At 38.2% G+C, this 18,268-nt stretch overlaps 1 protein-coding gene across 1 annotated transcript in view; it reads left to right on the top strand.

Moving 5' to 3' along the window:
- Positions 1-2,122: 2,122 nt before the first annotated feature.
- Positions 2,123-18,268, top strand: part of ttc9b (tetratricopeptide repeat domain 9B) — a 33,597-nt gene continuing 17,451 nt past the window's right edge. The window contains exon 1 of the mRNA XM_056256384.1: positions 2,123-2,608. Coding sequence (XP_056112359.1) covers positions 2,164-2,608 — 445 coding nt within the window. The 5' untranslated portion in view covers positions 2,123-2,163. The remainder of the gene's footprint in view (positions 2,609-18,268) is intronic.

The following is an 18,268-nucleotide window of genomic DNA, read 5'->3' as shown; positions in this document are numbered from 1 at the left end:
ATCAAGTGATATATAAATATGCATATAAATATCGACTGCATACCTGCAGCTTTAACGTTTGTGTTTAAGAGGTCACGCCGTGACGTAACATGTCTATACAAATTCAAAGGATCATGTTCCCCAAAGTTGGGCTTTTGAACGCCATGTAACAAAATGTAAAACTTCTCCCACCTTCGCATGCATATGATTAGAATTTAAGTGTCGTGTGACCGCCCCATTATGACCACAACTGTTTCTTTGCTTGAAATTACACAGTCAGTGTGTAAAAGAGCGTCTGCTATCAAATTTCCACATTTGAGAAATGCCACCCAATGGAAATTTGTGATGTAACTTGGACAAGCAGAGCAAATATAGCATTGGTAATAGCATGCTGTTGCCAAGCAACACACGTGGAGGTGGACCCTTGTGTATTGTGTACGTTTTCACCCCTTTACACTGTTTTCTACATTATCCTCTTATCATCCTGTTCTAATAGGTATTCACCTTCACTTTCTGTGTTTTATGTCATGTTTCTTCTGTTTTTATAAATATTTTAATTTGAAGCATCTCAAATGCAGAATTTAAGTTAGATTGTTTAAGGAATAATAACTGAGAAAACATTTTAACTGGGTAAGTTTATAAAATATTAAGATTATTTGTTTTTGGAATGGATTGAATATAAAAAGATAAAACAGAAAAAACCCTTGAATTGTTTCTTTTATTTTTCAAATGTCTTGTGAAATGCATTAATGTATAAATTGAACTGGGTTTTAGAGCACATTATAGTTACATCATGTTTATTATTGTATCTTGGTGTTTTGAAGGGCCGACATTATAATCCTTTCTGAATTTGAGTGCATTTCACAATGGAAGGAACTGATCAGCGCAATATACGTTAAAGGGATATTTCACCTAAAAAATTTAATTCTGTCATTAATTACTCATCCTCATGTCCTTACAAACACGTACAAATTTCGTTCATCTTCAGAACACAAATAAAATGTTTAGAAAATTTAATGACAGAATTTTCATTTTTTGGGGAACTGTCCCTTTAAGACGTTTACTGCATAATTAGTTTGATAAAGAATGTCACTATAGAGATCATGACAATTATTTTGTTTATAGTTTCTCCAAAAATGAAAGTATGGATGAGTCGAAACTTGTATGCTTGCAAAAAAGCATTGCACTGAAGTGTGTTTAATGCATGCTCTAGTAAATGGCAGATGGTGAGGACTACACAAGCCCTTGTGTGTCTAGTGTTGTAAAACGACTTCAGCAGTTCATCACTGTTCAACATTTGGCTCTCAATGCTGACTCAGTGTTTTAATTTTGGCTGTTATTAATTACTATGTATTACTACACCAAAAAGATTAACTTGTATTTTTACGTTGTTAGTAATAGATTAAAGCAAATAATAGTATCTTTTGGATACACAACAATTCCGCTTTAGATGTGTATTAGTAAATTATCTCTCCAGCTTCAGCAGACTTGGGTGTTTTGCCAGGAAAATGAATCATTCAAGCTCCCAGGGAGATTAATTCCACTCTGATCTGGAAGACAATTTAAGGGCACATTTTACATGCCTCATGAACCGGGTTTTTTTTTTTTTTTTTTTGTCCGGTCCTGGTCTTAGCTGGTGCAAACTATATAGCGAACCAGCAACAAACCAGCTGGCATACCATCTTAACGTGGTTGGCGCTGATTTAAATATATATATATATATTATTACATGTTTGATCAACCACCTTGTCCTAAAACACAGTTACCAGATAATCTGGATCGCTTTTTAACGATAATGACGTAAAGATGGGCAGGCTTTGCTTTTTTTATTTTCATATTTAGCTTTACGCTTGCCGATTTATTTACCGCTGCTCTTTAATGTAATCGTTATCCACCAGTAGCACCATCATCATCTCCCCACGATTAATTCCTTCCCATAATGCCTCGCTCTAGTCGTTGTCGCTGTCTGTGGTGCTGAAGCTGCTCTGGCCGGCGGCACGAGTCCTCCTCCTCCTCCTCCTCCTCCAGCATCTCCTCCACGTTACCAGAGACACCCGTCATCTATTTGTTTATGTTCTTTGTCTCTTTTACGCGTTTTACAGCCGGGAATCTTTAGTGTTGTGTTTACTTCCTACTGTCCGGTCGCGCCTGTGCTTTTCGCCGCTCGTTTGGCTCGCATCCTTTATGCACAGCACGCTGCTCCAGCCCTTAAAGCGAACACAGGCACCCGTGTCGGACCAGCATGGCTTCCTGAGCGAGATGGAAGCGAAGCAGCACTCGATCAAGAGCCTGAAGAGCTACCCGGAGGCTGGGGGCCGGAGTCTGGCGGCGGCGGCGGGTGGGGACGGCGGAGGGTATCGCGTCGGCGGCGCGGAGATGGAGATGGAGGCGAACATACAGAAAGCAATCGACTTCAAAGTGGAGGGTCACCGATGCTACAAGGAGAAGAAATTCCGGGAAGCTATTGGGAAATATCACAGGGCACTGCTGCAACTGAAAGGGGTCCATCTCGTCGACGGGACCACCGGATCCGAGGTGAACCTCCTCAACCAAGCCGCTGCCAAGCTGACAGAAGAGCAGAGGAGAACGGTGGAGAGCACCGAGATCGAGTGCTACGACAGCCTGACAGGTGAGACTCGGGAACGGCCGCTGCCATTGTTCTGACCCGCTTGCTGGAGGTTGCACGAGGCTGAAGCCACTTTGAGATGCTGTCGATGAGGTGAAGGTGTATAAAGGGCTTAAATACAGATGTAATTCCACTGCAAGAAAACAATTGTGTTTTTATACAGACAAGACTGAAAACAATCGATCAAGCATTTCCCAGCAAATTCTGGTTCCCAGAACGTTAGTGTTTGGTTCTCAGAAACATTCTATTAAGGTTTGTTTTTGGTTAGCCAGGAAAGTTTTCTTAACGGAAATGGAACGTTCGTTTTTGGTTTGTAGAACGTTAATTTAACGTTGCTCTAACGTTCCCCAAACCTCCGTAGCGACTCCGATATCTTTACTGTTCTTTATTTCTGTGCTTTTCACACTATGCTTAACCCTGACCTAACATTTTAGCTATAAAGTTGGATTTAAATTATCATTATAACGCGTATTGATTGATCTCATTTCAACATAAACGCAGTATTAAACTTATTTCAGAGCTATGTCATTACATAAAAACACATGCAACGTTTAATAATAACCATTAAAATAACCTTGAAGGAACGTTCGGTAGCCTATAAGTTATTTTTAGGTGTTAAAAGTAAACACCCTGCAACGTTCTAGGAAGGTTTCTGGTTATTTTATGGTTGAAAAAATAAAACCTAAAAAGAACATTCCTCGAACGCTATTACTTGGTTCTAAAAAGAAATATGGGAAAATACCAAATGGGAACCAGATACTGACGTTAGAGGAACGTTCTGTGTTTGCGCTTATGACAACCAGTTTGGCCTTCATTGTTCCTGAGCCAGTGTGTGATTCATCCAGTGTCATAATAATCCAAGTTCATTTAATGTCACATTGCGATTATTTGAGATAGCAAGAAGATTAAACGCACCACGTGAACTACTATTTTGATACATAGCCTAGTATGCTTGCTAATCTCTTTATTAATTTTCTTTCAAGTTCTTGGTGATGTGAGGTAAAAGGTTGAAGTGTCAGTTCTATAAGATTCCATATACATTGAGAGAAATAAAGAGAGACTTTCACGCTTTGTAACTATAATGACTCAACATCATACCTCTGGTATAAAAGCATGCTGTTGTTTGTTTTGTGGATTGGAAATGTTGAAATTCCCAATAAGTCATTTAAAAAAATAAAAAAACCTGCAACAAATATTACATTTTCAAAAACATTAATTAATTTCCTTGTGTATAGTTTTAGTCTTTGTTGATACATGTTAGCAAATGGCATTTAAACATAGCAGCTTCAAAGTTAAAGCTTATGGAGAATTACAACATTTTTTAATCAGAAAACAATCAAAACCGTATTGATATGGCTTCTAAATCATAATCTAATGACTCAGAGTATTCTTCTACTATGGCTTTGTGTTGCCGATACACTCTCCAAGCGTTTGTTGTGTCTACAATTTGTAAATTATATTCCATTATAATAAACACACACACGGTGATTACACACCGATGCATATTGTTACCCAAAAGTCATTTGAAGTAAAAAAAAAATCAGTTTTAAATGTCGATAAAGAGGGGATAACATAAAACGGATCACAGATGCCAACTGTGTCTGCTCACTGAGAGAATATTGGTTAATACTCCTGCACATCTGTGTGATCTGGATGTGTGTGATGTGGTGTTTGTGGCCCTTGATGTCTCTAGCGGTCTCACACGGTGCTCCATTTGAGGTTCGGCTTGAATGTCACCAATGTGGCGAACACTTCAGGCCCTCTGGGGGAAGCATTAATGCGTGAAAGAGAGTCACCACTGCAAAATTACCATTTGTGTGAATTCCCTCCCTTTTGTTTGTCCTCCTGCATCATCATGAGGGTGAGCAGGACATATATATAGAGAGAGAACTTATATAAATGCTTAAAGATGCATTTTATAGTTTCATGCATTTAGGCTCGTTGAGGTTCAAGATGCAAACAGTTTTGCGTTTCGTCTAGTTTTTATCAATTATTTTTGTATCTCCCATTCAGTTTTGGGTGACTAATCCCTTGAAAAACTCAGGGAAAAGTTTTATTCTTCACTTAGGGGTAAAAAAAGTTTGAAACATCTTTGCCGTTAACAAACATCCCGACACCTTACACACTGCTGAGAGCGATGTTTGGATGAATATGAATATGTGCTGCACGCTTTCCTCTCAATAACAAAATAAGCGCACAACAGAAATGACAGCGGTGAGTAAGCAGCCGTTTAGAAAGCATCTGATCATAGCGATCGATGTGGATATGTTTGCATGAGCTCTGCAATTCGGCACGCCAATCAAGTCATGTTTATTTATATGCACGTTTAGATAGTTTTACAGTATTAAATGTGAAAAAACGGTGGTGGTAGTGTCACTTTCAGTTAGAAGTAGCTTCAATTTCTATGTGTTTTCATGTTTTTACTCGTGGACGTCTGACCTCGATGGACTCAGGGCCGGATTAAGAGTTCAGAGGCCCCTGGGCACAATGTCTTGTAGGCCCCCCCTTAGGGCCAAATGTATATTTTGTCCGAGGACATTTTAATATGGCATTTACAGTTTTACTGACTTAAAAGGAACTTTGTTGCTATGCTGGAGTAAAGTTCATAAATGGTCGTTCTTTCCCATAGGATTTTGTAAAACTATGTTGGGTGGACCTCTGTGCCTCTAGGGGGTTTTGGGGGCATGCTCCCCCGCAAGAAAATTTTGTACATTTTAAGGTTAAATGCATCAATCTGGTGCTCTTTGAGAGGTAAAAATTAAGAGCTTCAACCGGCTCCAACCCATGAACTGTAACATTGAACAAAGAAAAAGCATTGACTTGTACCAGGGCTCAAACATCTTTTTATAGTAATGAGAGTCTCAGTCTACATTACATTATCAATGGTGTTTTAGGATGCCAAACAATTATTATAATAATGTAATAATGATTTATATAATTATTCCTATGACGTAAAATCCATAATATAGCCTATAAATGTACTATAAATGAAAATGAATATTTCAAAAGTATATTTTAGTCTACATTACACTATAATACAGGAAAATGTAAATACTTTTGTCCTAATTTCTTCACTTGCAAGAAATAAACCCTTGAGCTTTTATTTAGGAGAAAACACCAGATAACCATGCTGATCGCGTGAGCAAAGAGCGCACTTTTCTTTAAATCACGCAGCACAAACAGGATGTCTATTCTTAAAGTCTTGTGCTGTTTTATAAAGGCACAAAGCCATATCATGGTTTCGATTTTAGTTCGTTGGCCAAATATAACGCTTGAGACCTTTATGTTAGGTTATACATTTTACATCTCATATGTGTTGGGAAAAGGGAGAAGAGAGAGTTCGGCAAAAGGCGGATTCGAACTCGGGTCGAGCGCATCCAAAGCTGCTTTCAAGCACTTCACGCGTTACGACCTACGCCAATGCAGCTATTCCGTGACGCGCGTCTTTTTGCTTAATACAGCAAAAAGACAGGCACTTAGTGCAAATATACGCTCCGTTATCTAAAAAAAATTTTTTCTTTCCCTCGCTTTGGCCACAAGTGCGCATGGCGAACTTGCAATGAATACATTTTATCAGACCGGCCCTCGAAACACTACCGGCCCACCGGGGAAACTCCCGACTCTCCCGATTGCCACTCCGCCCTGCTGAACAGAAGAAATGAACCGGAGAAGATTCCCACGTCGAAGTTGTTTAGCAACCGGAGCAAACTTTTCCAGAAAATTCCCTTTGGCTCCCGTTGCACGGGTAATATTTGTGGCAAAAGCCAACAAAACACTGCATGGGTCAAAATTATCGAATTTTCTTTTATGCCAAAAATCATTAGGATATTAAGTAAAGATCATGATCCATGAAGATATTTCATAAATTTCCTACCTTAAATATATCAAAATTTTATTTTTGTAAGTGGATGCTGCACAATCGCCAACAGAAATGGAAACCTTTAAAGGTGATTTTCTCAATATTTTTTTGCACCCTCATTCCCGATTTCAAATAGTCGTATCTCGGCCAAATGTTATCCTATCCTAACAAACAATACATCAATGGAAAGCTTATTTATTCAGCTTTCAGTTGATGTATACATCTCAATTTAAAAAAATGGACACATAAGACTGCTTTTGTGGTCCAGGGTCACATTTTTGCCTGAATTGGTTCAAAATGACGTCACACCAGTTCGTTCTTTGATTTCTCTTCTCAGGTCCTTGGACGACGTGTAGAGAGTCTCTCATGCTAGTTTTAATAGATCGTTCTCAGAATGATCTTGTCACGGCACAATCCTTGATGCATAACACAACTGATTTTGAATGCACAAACATGCTTTCTGTATTGTGCCTACATGGCGTTCTGTTTTCAACAGTCACGTGACTATCAGCCCATTGCTCTCGCTGTCCTCAGCGATTGTTCTGTGTGTTGCCAAGTAAAGGGTGATGGGGAGAGAGAGCCAGATGAATAGCCTAGTGTGTGTTCTGCAAATCTGCACGAGGCTGTTGTGTGTTTGTGTGAGGGAAAGGGCCTTCTGAACTCGGTTTGTTGTGACAAGGCCAGGCCTTCCATCTGTATTGTTCAACTTCAGCCAGCCACAGCAACTTCTGCACCACTCTTTTCTAAAGCCTGCTGAGTCGCCGCCAGCGAACACGAGTCTCGGTTCAGCAAGGTGTCATAAGTCAGTCTCGATGGGACCAAGAGACCATACAAAATGTGATATCTGAAACTCGACTGAAAGAGGAAGATATCAAAGCAGCTGAGCAAAGAGGAAGAAAGCATAGGCTGAAAACCTTTTGCATTATTTATATGATAAACAAAAATCAAGAAATACATGTGCCAAGTACAGTTTTCTAAATCTGTCTGAACAGCAAGAAGATGAATGGTTTATTTGCCATGCCTGTTCAAAACACCACGTCTAAGCCGAGAATTCCCAAGACGACAAAACCGGATTTCTAAGTGGGTTATGTCTACATTGAAACTTTTTTTTTTTGGCTGTGCAGTTATGCAAGATATGCAGAAACTCTGATTTACTTTTCCAGCACACAGAAATTATGAATAATTATATATAGGCTACTATGTATTATATATACACTTTTGCGTTTAGTTTCCAGCATCTACTGACCACAGCTAAACTATTCATTAGACTGACTAACTTGTTCTTCAATAGTAGTGATGGGAATATGGACGTTTGGGAATGTGTAGTGATTTATATTGCATTCATTTCGAGGCTGTGCCAGATATAAGTGCTGAAACCGAGAGCTTGTGAAGTCACTGCGGCATAAAATCAACACTGTCATTTTAGCACATTTCAAGCTGTATGTATTATTAGAGATGACTAAAGCAATACTAGTGTGAGTAGAATTAGATAAGCTTTTATTTTATTATTACTCACAAAACCAGCTTTTGTGCTTTTATCGAGCTTGTGTTTTGACGTGTTTTCATTTAAATTTTCATCTTGTTTTTCAGGATTCATATCTAAGCAATTTTAAACGAGATGAATTTACTTGAAGACAAAAATGTAGACTTGATTTCATCCTTCTGGCTGTTATTTTTGTTATTGAGAGGAAAGCGCACAGCACATATTTACATGTTAAATATGTCATACGTATCTAAACATCGCTCTCAGCAGTGTGGACGGTGTCGGGATGTTGGTAAAAAACTGTTCAGTATACAAAATGAATCTTTGCTAACTTGGTTTCTCTATACTCTCTTTCAATTTCTTCTCCTTTGTTCTTAACTTTTTGTATAAGGTTCGCAACTTCATGAAAACAATATTTGAACTCCATAACCTTTGACCTATTGCTTATTTCACATGTTCTCGAGCCAGCATATCACAAAGGGTTAAGCGGCCCTGAGCGAGAGTCTTCAGAAAGCCGCTCTGGAGAAAATCTTACCGCTCTGATGCTCACGCCAAGGCCATTGTGAAGTCCACAAGAGCTCACGTGCACATGAAGAGCGCCGTTCGGGACATTTGCGGAGGATATAAAGCCCTCCCTCCGCAGGGGCCTATAAGAGAACAGATGTTGTTTGGAGGGGGAGGGGAGGTTAACGTTTTTGATTTAAAGATTACGAATGCACATGAATAAAAAAAAAAATCATGTGCCCAGATCAATCATTTATTATAAACATTCTGTAAAAAAAATAATTGTCAATTTTGATTTCATGGTGACTTTTTCCTAAAAAAGGAAAAAGAGAAAAAGTTTGGGGTTGGTACGTTTTTGGAAAGAAGTCTCATATTTATCAAAATAGAATAAAACGGTAATATGGTGAATGTAATCATACACTCAAAAAAATGCTGGGTTGTTTCTGTAAACAAATTGTTGGGTTGATTGTGCTGGGTCAAAATGTTGGGTTGTTTGGGGTACTGTAAACACATTCTTGGGTTACTCATGCTGGGTCAAATGAGTTGTAAGGGGGTCATTCACAAATAAACAGCTGGTTGGGTTATTTTTTAACCCTGCAGTTTTTAGAGTGTACTTTTAAAATAAGAGTTTTCTATATATATATATATATATATATATATACAATTTATTCCTGTGACTGTAAAAAATATATGATCAATAAGTAATTTTTTTAACATGTTTTTACATTGCTTTAACTAATCAAAATAAGTTAAGCCATTTTCAACTTTCTTTTATAAGATTCAACTCATTTTTTAAGTCAGATTAATATAATTTAAGTTGAAATGACTTAAACATCCAAGTTGATTGTACTTAAAAAATGTGAGGCAACTTTCAGCATCATTACTCCATTCTCCAGTGTCACATGATCCTTCAGAAATCTTTCTAATATGCTGATTATGATTATCAATGTTGAAAACGGTTGATACATTTTTTAAAAAAATTCTTTTCACCACATAAGGCCTTGGAGAAATCATGCGCATATAACTCTCTCACTGACCTTTTGCTCTCTCATTACGACCGACAGCGACAATCAATGAACTTCTCAACCCTGATGTCCAATTAGAAGCGGCCGTGTTAAACTGAAATCAAGACTTTCTCTCTGCAATCCTCTCTTTCTTTGCTTGGCTGACTCTGGAGAGTCCTGATAGTGGTTTGCGTTACATTCATCAAGGTCTCATCACTGTCCCGATAGCCAAATGCTTAAAAAGGAAAGCAATATTAAACACGCTCTTTTCATCGGTCTGGAAGCGAGGTGAGGAGTATCGAAATGTGTCGGGGTGAGGTGTGTGTTGTTATCATGGTGGTTGTTGAGCGCTGGCAGCTGGTGCCAGGCCCGCAGATGGCATGGCATCGCCATAGGGTTCCTCTGGGCACAGGCTTTACTTACTGTACAGTACATTGTATTATGTTATAGCGCTCTGCCATGGCCTGGGGGGATGGAGGAGAAAATGAGAGAGATCATAAAGTACTGGATGAGAGGAGGTTTGGCAGTGTGTGTATGTGTGTGTGTGTTCGTAGAGAGACTGAATGCCTGCGTCTGTAGAACCTGAACATGTTGTTCAGGTCCCTCTGCACTCTTCTCAAGTTTTGGGCCATTTTTCATCGTTGGCCAACAAAGCTAAGAAGAATGCTTGCAAGGCATCCGTAAGAACTGCTGAAACTGCAATGAAGTCGGTTGAGAGAACAAGTGGTATGAAGAAATAAAGGCAGTAAGGGAAGGAATATGAGCGCTTTAGTCAACCAGAGTTACTTGGCTGGTGAATATGCTTGCATTAAAAGCATATTTGTTTGATATGTTCACTTTTCCACAGAGATGAGCTCAAGAGATGAGATGAGCTCAATATCTGGATTCATTATTTATTAGTATTAAAAGATCATATCTGGGTAAATTTAAAACTGGTTTGATATATCTAAATGCCAAATCAGTGTGGAACATTTTCAGGCCACACAACTCGTATCAAAGTGAAAACTTGCTTCAAGATTGTAATAGATAATGCAGTTAAAATGTCTAGTATGAGCTCAGCCTTCTGCGTGCAGTGACATCCCTCCTCTCTGAAACTCACTGGAGAGATTATATGAATAACATAAGCAATATATAACATACACAACTATTACAAAGTTTGGGGTCTGTAAGATATTTCATGTTTTTGAAAGAAGCCTCTTGCTCACCAAGGCTGATCAAAAAGACAATAAAAACTGTAATATTGTAAAATATCATTACAGTTTAAAACAACTGATTTCTACCTTAATATATATTCAAATGTTATTTATTCATGTGATGCAAAGCTGAATTTTCAGCATCATTACTCCAGTCTTCAGTGTCACATGATCCTTCAGAAATCATTTTAAAGTGCTGATTTGCTGCTTGAGAAACATTTCTGATTATTAACAGTGTTCAAACTGCTCAATATTTTTTATAATGTATTGTGGTAAACTGAGATACAATAGAACGTTTAAAAGAACAGCATTTGTTTTTAATATAAATCTTTGTAACATTACAAATGTCTTTACTGTCACTTTTTGATCATGCATCCTTGCAAATTAAAATAATTGATTTACAAATAAATAAATAATGAAATATTTCTGACCCCAGCGGATATTTTACTAGTCCTAGCTCTTACATGCTGCTGCAGTTTTATACCCTGCATTGCAGTAAGTGTTAGTGTTGAAGCCTATTGTAAGCATGTCCTAAAAACAGAAAGCTCTCCCGTAAGGACTCTAGCAACTCCCGGCAATGTCTCATGATGCTGAGTCATGTACTGATGTGTGTTTGCGAGAGGGAGAGAGGGAGCACACCCCTGTGCGTCAACACAACGCTAAGATAACCTCTCCAAGGGCCACTTAAGGCTTATCTTGACCTCAAACAATACTGTGTAAACAGGTTAGTGGAGTGATGTAGAAGCCACCATGTCTCGAAATTAAAGGGATGGTTAAAGCAAAAATTCTGTCATGATTTACGTATACTAAAGTCCTGCTGTGGTCAATGATTGTTATCCCTTAAAACTCATCTTTGATCACCAAAATTACATATTTAAAAGTTTTTTCCTTGGAAAAAAAATCATCATGCCTCAAAAATACCTTGTATGTTGTAACTCTACACACTTGCCTAATTTAGTATACGTGGCTCTATGACTATGCAAATGAGCCCCGCCTCCACTCACTCACACCAGCTCAGAGATCCACTCACTGACGATCACACGTTGATCTGATTGGTTTGTGACGTCAGAAACACCAGCGATTTCAAACTGCGTTTTTCAGACTGTCTTTGGTTCACTGCAGTTTTAAGGAGACAATACTCAGCAATGCTGTCGACTTATGAATTTGTGTAACAGAGTTAGTATTTTATTCCGTTTTTAATGTGAATTCCTCTTGAATTCAGCAGCGGTGGGTAATTAGGTAGTGGGTAGTGCCCTCATGTGGTTTGTTTGGGGACTGCAGGAAATAAAATGTTCGGTAAGACGGGAGATGACGCAACACAGCAGTTCAATGCGTACTGCACGCTGTGGGTGGGTATATATTCATGCTCCGTCTCATTTCAGTAATATTAATTTGATTATAATGCAAGATATGTCGAGTTTTTGGGTATTTTATGCTTGTGATTTGGTTTGGCTAATATTTCGACCATTGAATTAGAGTATTAACACACCTTTTGTTTGTTATATGGCTTTTTTTTGTGAACTCTCGTTGTGCCACACTCTCGTTAGCAAGGCCACGAGGTTAATTTTATTTTATATTTTATTTAGGTCAGTATTCCTGCAGCGAAACTAAAAAGGTGTTTATTTCATTCAACAGGTATGTATTTTTGTATATGTTTGTTAATTATTATAACTGTCATGTTTCATGCCAAATCTGTTCACGTGTTGTGATGTGGTCACAACAGAATGTTGGTCAATTCTGTTAAAGGAGAACTCCGGCGCAAAATGAACCTTTGGTCTAAATTACACATTGTTACCTAGTCAACCGTTATCTGAGATTTGTTTTCATGATTATCGAATGTAAATAGTTTTATCTCTACAAACAGTTTAGCCTATAAAGCTAGTATAACGCTAGTATATTGGGCATAGATCAATGACAAATAAAAATCGCTTGTTAATACCACTAACAAGGCTCAAAACAGCCCCACACTAGCACGGTAGCATAATGAGGGTCCCTACCTTCAAACCGAAGCATTGAGAACTTTGTCAGTGTCCAGACAGTTTAAAGGGTCATGAAACCCTAAACCAAATTTTCTGAGATTTTAACAGAGGTATGTGTGTTGAACAACATTGAAGACAATGTTAGCATCTGTTAGATTTAATAGTAGGGCGAAAATGGTTAAATTTTAGTTTTTTCCAGCTATTTTCGTCTTCCGGGTTTAAAATCTTCATCGCAGGCTGTGACGTGGCAGTGCACAGTGTAGTGCGTTGATGACTCATCGGTCTCTCATAATTATTAATGAGACTGAGTTTTTATATCCTATGAGAAGACACGGTCTCTTAATTATTCATGACACCACGTGGATCTTTCCACAGACATGTCAAACTGTGATATCGCGTAGTAAAGGAGAGAGACAATCATGGGACGCAAGTGCCGCAAACATTTTACCCGAGAGAGCTTCGAGAATTGGAGAATGGTGGACTTCGGCTTTGTCGATGACCAATGCAAGTTACGTCTTGCGAGTAATGCGGTACCAAGTCCTGAGGACTTTTCTATCCCTTCAGAGTGTGTCTAAAATGTAACCCTGGTCATTTTACTTGCCTTTTGTTAAATAAGCGGTCGTTATGAACATTTTAGATATTTCGATAATATATCAATTGTATGCTTAATGCGGGAGACTTGTGAATGTGTAGTGTTGACGTGCGGGCCGGGCGACACCGTGTTGTGTGTGTGTGTACGTGCAGGCAGGCGAGCCTGCGAAATGATTCGGGGTCAGAGAGAGAAGCGGTAGGATGTGTGTTTGGACGAACGACTGAAAACTCTGAGATTATTGTTCATTATTGATCGTACATTGTACAGAGGTCAAAATTATTGTACAAATACGATAATTATCGTACATCTGGCAACACTGCTGGCTGATGACAGTTCCCCCTCTCCCCTGCCGTGCCACACCCACTCCCTCCCTTCTTCTCACAGCCATCCACGCCCATTTAAGTTGCATTTTTCAAAAAGATTATGAGCTAGACTTGAGCTGATAGAGGGGGGTTTCATGACCCTTTAATAAGAAGATATTTTAAACATACAGTCAACTTCGCGTATACAGGCAGTAGCCATCTTTGAAATACAGTCTCTACCAGTCGATCTACGAACGCGATCCAAGCCTGCTGTTCGCGCTCACCTTATCACAACTTATAGCTCGTTCACATCTCACCAGCGCACTTGGATCGGCGTTCGTAGATCGACTGGTAGAGACTGTATTTCAAAGATAGCTTCTGCCTGTATTTGCGAAGTTGACTGTATGTTTAAAATATCTTCTTATTAAACTGTCTGGACACTGACAAAGTTCTCAATGCTTCGGTTTGAAGGTAGGGACCCTCATTATGCTACCGTGTTAGTGTGGGGCTATTTTCAGCCTTTTTAGTGGTATTAACAGGCGATTTTTATTTGTCATTACACTATGCCCAATATACTAGCGTTATACTAGCTTTATAGGCTAAACTGTTTTTAGAGATAAAACTATTTACATTCGATAATCATGAAAACAAATCTCAGATAACGGTTGACTAGGTAACAATGTGTAATTAGACCAAAGGTTCATTTTGCGGCGGAGTTCTCCTTTAAGATGATGCAACACAGGAGTTGCAATGTGTACTTGCACGCTGTGGGTCAGTATTCCTGCAACGAAATACTACTAAAAACAGTGCCGCTGCTAGCCATTTTGGTGCCCTAAGCATAATTCCTTTATGATGCCCCCCCGCCCCCCCTAAAAAAAAAAAAAACATTTTTATTTAGGATTTTCATTTAGGGGGGCTAAGCCCCCAATGAGGGTATGATTTATAAAAAAATTAAAAAGCTAAAAAGTAACACTTTAGATTAGGGTCTAATGCTTACTATTAACTAGTTTCATTACCATGCAATGGCATGGTTTTATAATCACTGGGATCCCGAATTTGAGGCAGGTTAGTTAGGGGTGTTCGGGGGAAATTTGGGATTTTTCTGAACTACAGATGTGCATTTTAAAGATGTTGTGAAGGCAAAAAAAAAAAAAAAAAAAAAAAAAAATCGATAACAACAGCTTTAAAACCATGTCAGTGGGCAGCTGATTATTTTTCTCTCCTCATCAGCATCACACTCTTTTTCTCTTTGTTTTTATCTTGCCCCGTCTCTTCCCCTCCTAAAGTTGGCTTTTTTAATTTACTAAAGGTTACAATTTGTATTTTATTCTCAATATGTACACATTCATTATAAATCCTGTGCCTAACATGATGAAAACGGCTTTGTTCATGTTTCTTGTCCCCTCACAATGACAGTAGCCTAAACTATTACACTAGGCTACATGTTATAGGCCTATTTCTTAGTTCAAAATGGCGAAATTAGACAAAACTATATTAGTTTGCCTAATTATTTTTTGTCATTCGTTTAACATTTATGACCTAAAAAAAACTGTCAAATAAAGTTAAGTTTAGCTACTTACATCTTATTTCGCACTTGACCGTACACTGAAGCGTCGAGTTGCACTGTTAAAATTCGCGCTCAGCGTCTGTGAACATAAAGCCCGCCTACTTTGATTTGATTGGTCATCTCAAATATTCTGACATTGACGAGCAGTGACAGACCAATGAGGCTCAGATAAACACACACATGAACACGTCACACACACCCTGTCCTGTGTTTCTGACGTGCTCTCTGTCTCTGCTCGGCGGCGCTGCGGAATGAAGAGGAAGAACGCGCTAAATCTGATTATAACAAGAAGTTTGATGATTGGTTTTTCATTAGGCTATTTTTGGTGCCCCCTCAGCACTTGGTGCCCTACGCACAGCGCGTGATGCGCGTGGTGGGAGCGGCGGCGCTGACTAAAAAGGTGTTTTATTTCATTCAACAGTAAACAGATTTACACCAGTCAGCATTTGTGTTCGTGCATTCATTGGGGGCATCGACCGGAGATTGAGCCCGTCATTCGGATGATCTTTATCGGATTTCGGGCATTTTTTGAGTAAAACACAACGCAGAGTGAAGGAGAGAGACTAGATCCGTCACATTTGCACGTGGTTTGTTCTTAAAGCATAATAAAAACACCACATAGACATATACACAACATTAAAAGCTTGATTTTCACCACAGCAGGGGGACTTTAAGGATGGTTTCTCTCTTGTTATGTTGTATATTTTCATCTTTGATGCCTTTGGGTGCCGTTGCCTTGGGGAAGCTCTGCACCGAAACCCTACATGCGAGCTTGCACATGTTTATGTGAAAGTGTTGTAGATAAATACTGTAGGTTTCAGCTCTAGATGCTTGTAATGATGCTGACAGCAGCACACAGCTCCAGATGTGTGCAGGGTTTAAAATCAAAACCCTGGGAAAGTCTGGTGTTGCATTACTATTTCAAACAGAAACAGGATTTTCCTAAAACCATAGGTTAAAAATAAATCAAAATTCGTTTGGTACCATAAAGAGAAAGATCTGACATCATGTATTCGCCCTCATTTTGCTGCATTTCACCAGCTTTACAATACTATAAAGGGGTGCTGGGATGAAGTATTTTTGTTGGTCAACACAGAAGTTAGTTTTTCTCTCGACAAAAAACCCAATAGGATTTTTCCATTGGCTTTTGCGATGTTGCAGAAAATAAGGTCTGTGATCTACAAAAGCTTTTGATTCTTACTCGTTTTTTTTCATCGTGATAATCTTCACAATATGAATTTGAAAGCTTAAATATAATCAACTTCAGAAGAATTGGAATATGGTGCATGATTCGCTTGGGTGACTTTTGTGATATTTTTATGGTGATGCAGCTTGAACACTTCAGTCCACATTTATTATAATTGCAGGTTCCACTTTATTTCGATGGTCTACTTTAAACAATTCTACTTTAGCTATGCTAAACATGCAACTACATGTCAACTAACTCTCATCAGATTATTAGTAGACAGTTGTAGACTCTGGTTACGGTTAGGTGTTAGGGTTCGTGTTCGAAGAAAAAGTTGATTTGTAGTTGCCAAGTTACTTATAGTCAGTTGGAAGAGAATCAAAATAAAGAGTTATCGGATATTAAGCATACAGTTTACTAATACTCTAATGAGAGTTAGTTGACATGTAGTTGAAAAGTTACTTATAGGTCTTAGAATGTCTAAAGTGGACTATCGAAATAATGTGTTACCTAATTGCATGTAAAACACAACCTGATCTCATAAAAAAACATAACTATTTTAGGTTCTGGCGTATTTGTGTGCGAATTCATATGATTAGAGTTGTACGAAAACGTACAAGATGAACTAACCCTCAGTGGGGCACCAAGAATATTTTAAAGCTGGCCAGTATGATGGCCCTGAACTTAGATATGAACTAAAACAGGGCATTACTAGATGTCTACTTGAGTCTGCATAACCATGGACATCCAGGATGATTATAGTTCCTGGTGTGTGAGTTGTTCACAGAGTTGTAATGATGCTGTCTTTAGTGGAGGTTCGAATATTCCCTGCCTAGTCATGGCAAAAAGCTGTTGTCTGGTGGTGTTTGTCCTCTGAATGTGAGCCGTGTGCGACTGCTGATTCACCGTTGGCCATTTCTAGGACGCCGAGTCATTCAGGGACAGTCATCAGCCCTCCTCATTAAATTCAACCCGACGGGTCCGAGACACAACACTTTTCCGCCTGGAGATGTCGAAGTGAAAACCTCCCCGTGTTGCAGTCATTCATTCTCAAATCTCTCATTTACACTCTCAGAAAAATGGTACAATAGCTGTCAGCGGGGCAGTAAGCTTTTAATGTGCATGCTTTTGTACCTTATTTACTTCTAAAGGGTCCATAGAGGTACCTTATGTATAGTCCTTCATACAGTATTGATATGGTACATACTTTTTGAAAGGATACAGTTACAGCTTTTGTACCATTTATTTTCTGATAGTAGCAAAACGCTTGGTAACGCTTTAGTTTAGATTTCAGTTCTCACTATTAACTAGTTGCTTATTATGCATATTACTAGGATATTGGCTGTGTATTAGTACTTATAAAGCACATATTAATGCCTTATTCTGCATGATCATATTTAACATCCTTTAATCCTACCCAATACCTAAACTTAACAACTTATTAACTATTAATAAGCAGTAATTAGGAGTTTATTGAGGCAAAAGTCGTAGTTAATAGTGATAATTGGATCCTAAACTAAAGTGTGACCAAAAGTTCATTTGTCCTATGTTTTCTGATGCCATAGAAAATACACCGCAAAAAAAGATTTCCTTAATCAGTATTTTGCTTTTCTTGGTTTCTGGTAAAAAAAAATATCGGTAACACTTAAGATCTCATTTCTTAACATTAGTTAATGCATTATAGTTCACATTAACTTACTTTGAGAAATATATTTTTACAGCATTTATTAACCTTTGTTAATGTTAGTTAATAAAAATACAATTCTTCAGTGTTTGTTCATATTATTTCAAAGTGCATTAATTAATGTTAACAGATACAACTTTTGATTTGAATAATGTATTAGTAAATGTAGAAATTAACATTAACTACAATTAATAAATTCCTTATAAGTATTGTTTAGTTTTAGTTCATGCTAACTAACTAACTATATATGTACACTGTATATATATATATATATAAAACAGTACAACAGTTTATGCTTCAAATCATTCAA

Source organism: Rhinichthys klamathensis, unplaced genomic scaffold, assembly GCF_029890125.1.
Source record: "Rhinichthys klamathensis goyatoka isolate OS25496 unplaced genomic scaffold, OSU_Roscu_1.1 h1tg000005l_1, whole genome shotgun sequence".
In the NCBI taxonomy this organism is placed as follows: domain Eukaryota; kingdom Metazoa; phylum Chordata; class Actinopteri; order Cypriniformes; family Leuciscidae; genus Rhinichthys; species Rhinichthys klamathensis.
The sequence above is the reverse complement of the archived record's forward strand: the minus strand, read 5'-3'. Positions and strand labels throughout refer to the sequence as shown.